Genomic DNA, 1,964 nt, shown 5'->3' on the forward strand with positions numbered 1-1,964 from the left:
TTTGAATTTACTGTGTAAAAACAAGAATATATGTGTTTTCTTAAGCACTCTATCTCTGAAGCAAGGATTCTCTGAAATGTATCTTTATCAGTGAAATAAGAGAAAGATATAGTTTCCAACTAGATGAGAATTCTTGGGGTTTTCTGTCTTATTACTGATATCAAAGTTCTCCCCTATACCCAACCCTCCTCAAAATACAACCATCCATAGTAGATTAGAAAAGAAGCTTCTTAGACAATGAAATTTGTTATAAGAGTGTAAATTATTTTCTAGAAATTTTGAATCCGATAGGTTCACTTCATTATGGAGTGATTTGGTCTGTAAGGGTCCCCAACAGTACTATGTTTCTGTAATTCTGATGTATTTCATCCTTTCTTTTCTTCCCCCAAAACTTTGTGACTCCATAACCGCTTCATGGCATTCTTCACATCCTCATTCCTCAGGGTGTAGATGAGGGGATTCAGCATTGGAGTGATGGTGGTGTAGAACACAGAGACTGCCTTGTCCAGTGGGAAGGTAGTAGATGGGCGAAGGTAGATGAAGATGCATGGGACAAAAAAGAAAGTCACTACTGTTAAGTGAGAGCCACAGGTGGAAAGAGCTCTCCGTCGGCTCTCTGCCGAGTGCTTCCGGAGACTAAGCAGAATTACTGTGTAAGAAGCTAGTAAAATGAGGAAGCAGCCCAGGGAGATGAGACCACTGTTGGCCACCACCAGCAAGTTCACCAAGGAGGTATCTGCACAGGCAAGTTTGAGGACAGGATGAACATCACAGAAATAATGATCAATGACTTGAGCACTACAGAAGGGAAGCTGGAAAGTCAGAAGGGTCTGCACAAAGGAGTGTCCCAGGGCCCCTGCCCAGGACAATAAGGCCAGCACAGCACAGGTGTTAGCACTCATGATGGTGGTATAGCGTAGAGGATGACAGATGGCAGCATAGCGGTCAAATGCCATTACCGTCAGGACAAAAATCTCAGCACAGCCAAAGAAGTGGAAGGTGAACATTTGGGCAACACAGCCCCAGTAGGAGATGGTCTTGTGTTCTGAGATGAAATCTGCAATCATTTTGGGGGCTGTGGCAGATGAGTAGGCAATGTCCACAAAGGAGAGGTTACTTAAGAAAAAATACATGGGAGTTTGGAGCTTAGACTCAAAGCTTACTGTGAGTAGGATGAGCAGATTCCCCACTATAATCACGGTATAGAAGAGGAGAAACAGGGCAAAGAATATCAGTTGCATCTTAGGATCCTGGGATAGCCCCAGAAACACAAACTCAGTAACGTTGTTGGCTACTTCCATGGAAGCCCAAGTTTGAAAATTCTAGTTCCCTGCAGAGATTCATAAATGTCACAGACAACAATGAGCATTGTTGGAGACAACCTCAAACTAGACAACACATCCTAATGTAAATCCATAAGTAATGTTGAAAATTACTTGGAGCTTGGAGAATTCAGAGCAGTTTAAAGAACCATTCTTATTAACTGCTTAAAACTTAAAACTGTCTAAAAGTAAAAGGGGCTACTTTGGGTGGGATTGGGTCCCTCTTCAATGGAGATCTTCTTTCCTGGAGCTTGTCTATTATATTCCATCTTGATGCAAGGTATTGGCAAAGTGGACAAAGTGCTAGGCTTGGGGTCAGGAAGACCTGAATTCAAATCCTGCCTCAGACATTTACTATGCAATTCTAGGTACCTCTGTCAGCCTGTTTCCTCCTGTAAAATAGGGATAATGACAATACTTGTCTCACAGAGTTATCATGAGAGTCAAATTAGATAATACATGTAAAGTACTTTGTGAACCTTAAAATGCTAAATAAATGTTCAGTTATTCTAAACCCTGGTCATTCATCTAAATTTTTAAAGACCTTTTAATATTCTAATTGGAGACAGACAGACAGACAGACAGAGACAGACAAAGAGAGAGAGAGAGAGAGAGAGAGAGAGAGAGAGAGAGAGAGAGAGA

At 41.5% G+C, this 1,964-nt stretch overlaps 1 protein-coding gene across 1 annotated transcript; it reads right to left on the reverse strand.

Annotated features, from left to right (window-relative positions):
- Nucleotides 1-365: 365 nt before the first annotated feature.
- Nucleotides 366-1,301, reverse strand: LOC138168435 (olfactory receptor 4S2-like). The gene has a single exon (XM_069097460.1). The coding sequence runs from the start codon at nt 1,299-1,301 to the stop codon at nt 366-368; it is 936 nt and encodes a 311-aa protein (XP_068953561.1).
- Nucleotides 1,302-1,964: the final 663 nt, after the last annotated feature.

Source organism: Petaurus breviceps, unplaced genomic scaffold, assembly GCF_028583685.1.
Source record: "Petaurus breviceps papuanus isolate PSGF00001 unplaced genomic scaffold, PetGlider_PUasm1.0 37, whole genome shotgun sequence".
Taxonomy (NCBI): Eukaryota; Metazoa; Chordata; class Mammalia; order Diprotodontia; family Petauridae; genus Petaurus; species Petaurus breviceps.

Coding starts and splice junctions, on each gene's coding strand:
- LOC138168435 (XM_069097460.1), bottom strand. CDS start 1,301: ATGGAAGTAGCCAACAACGTTACTGAGTTTGTGTTTCTGGGGCTATCC.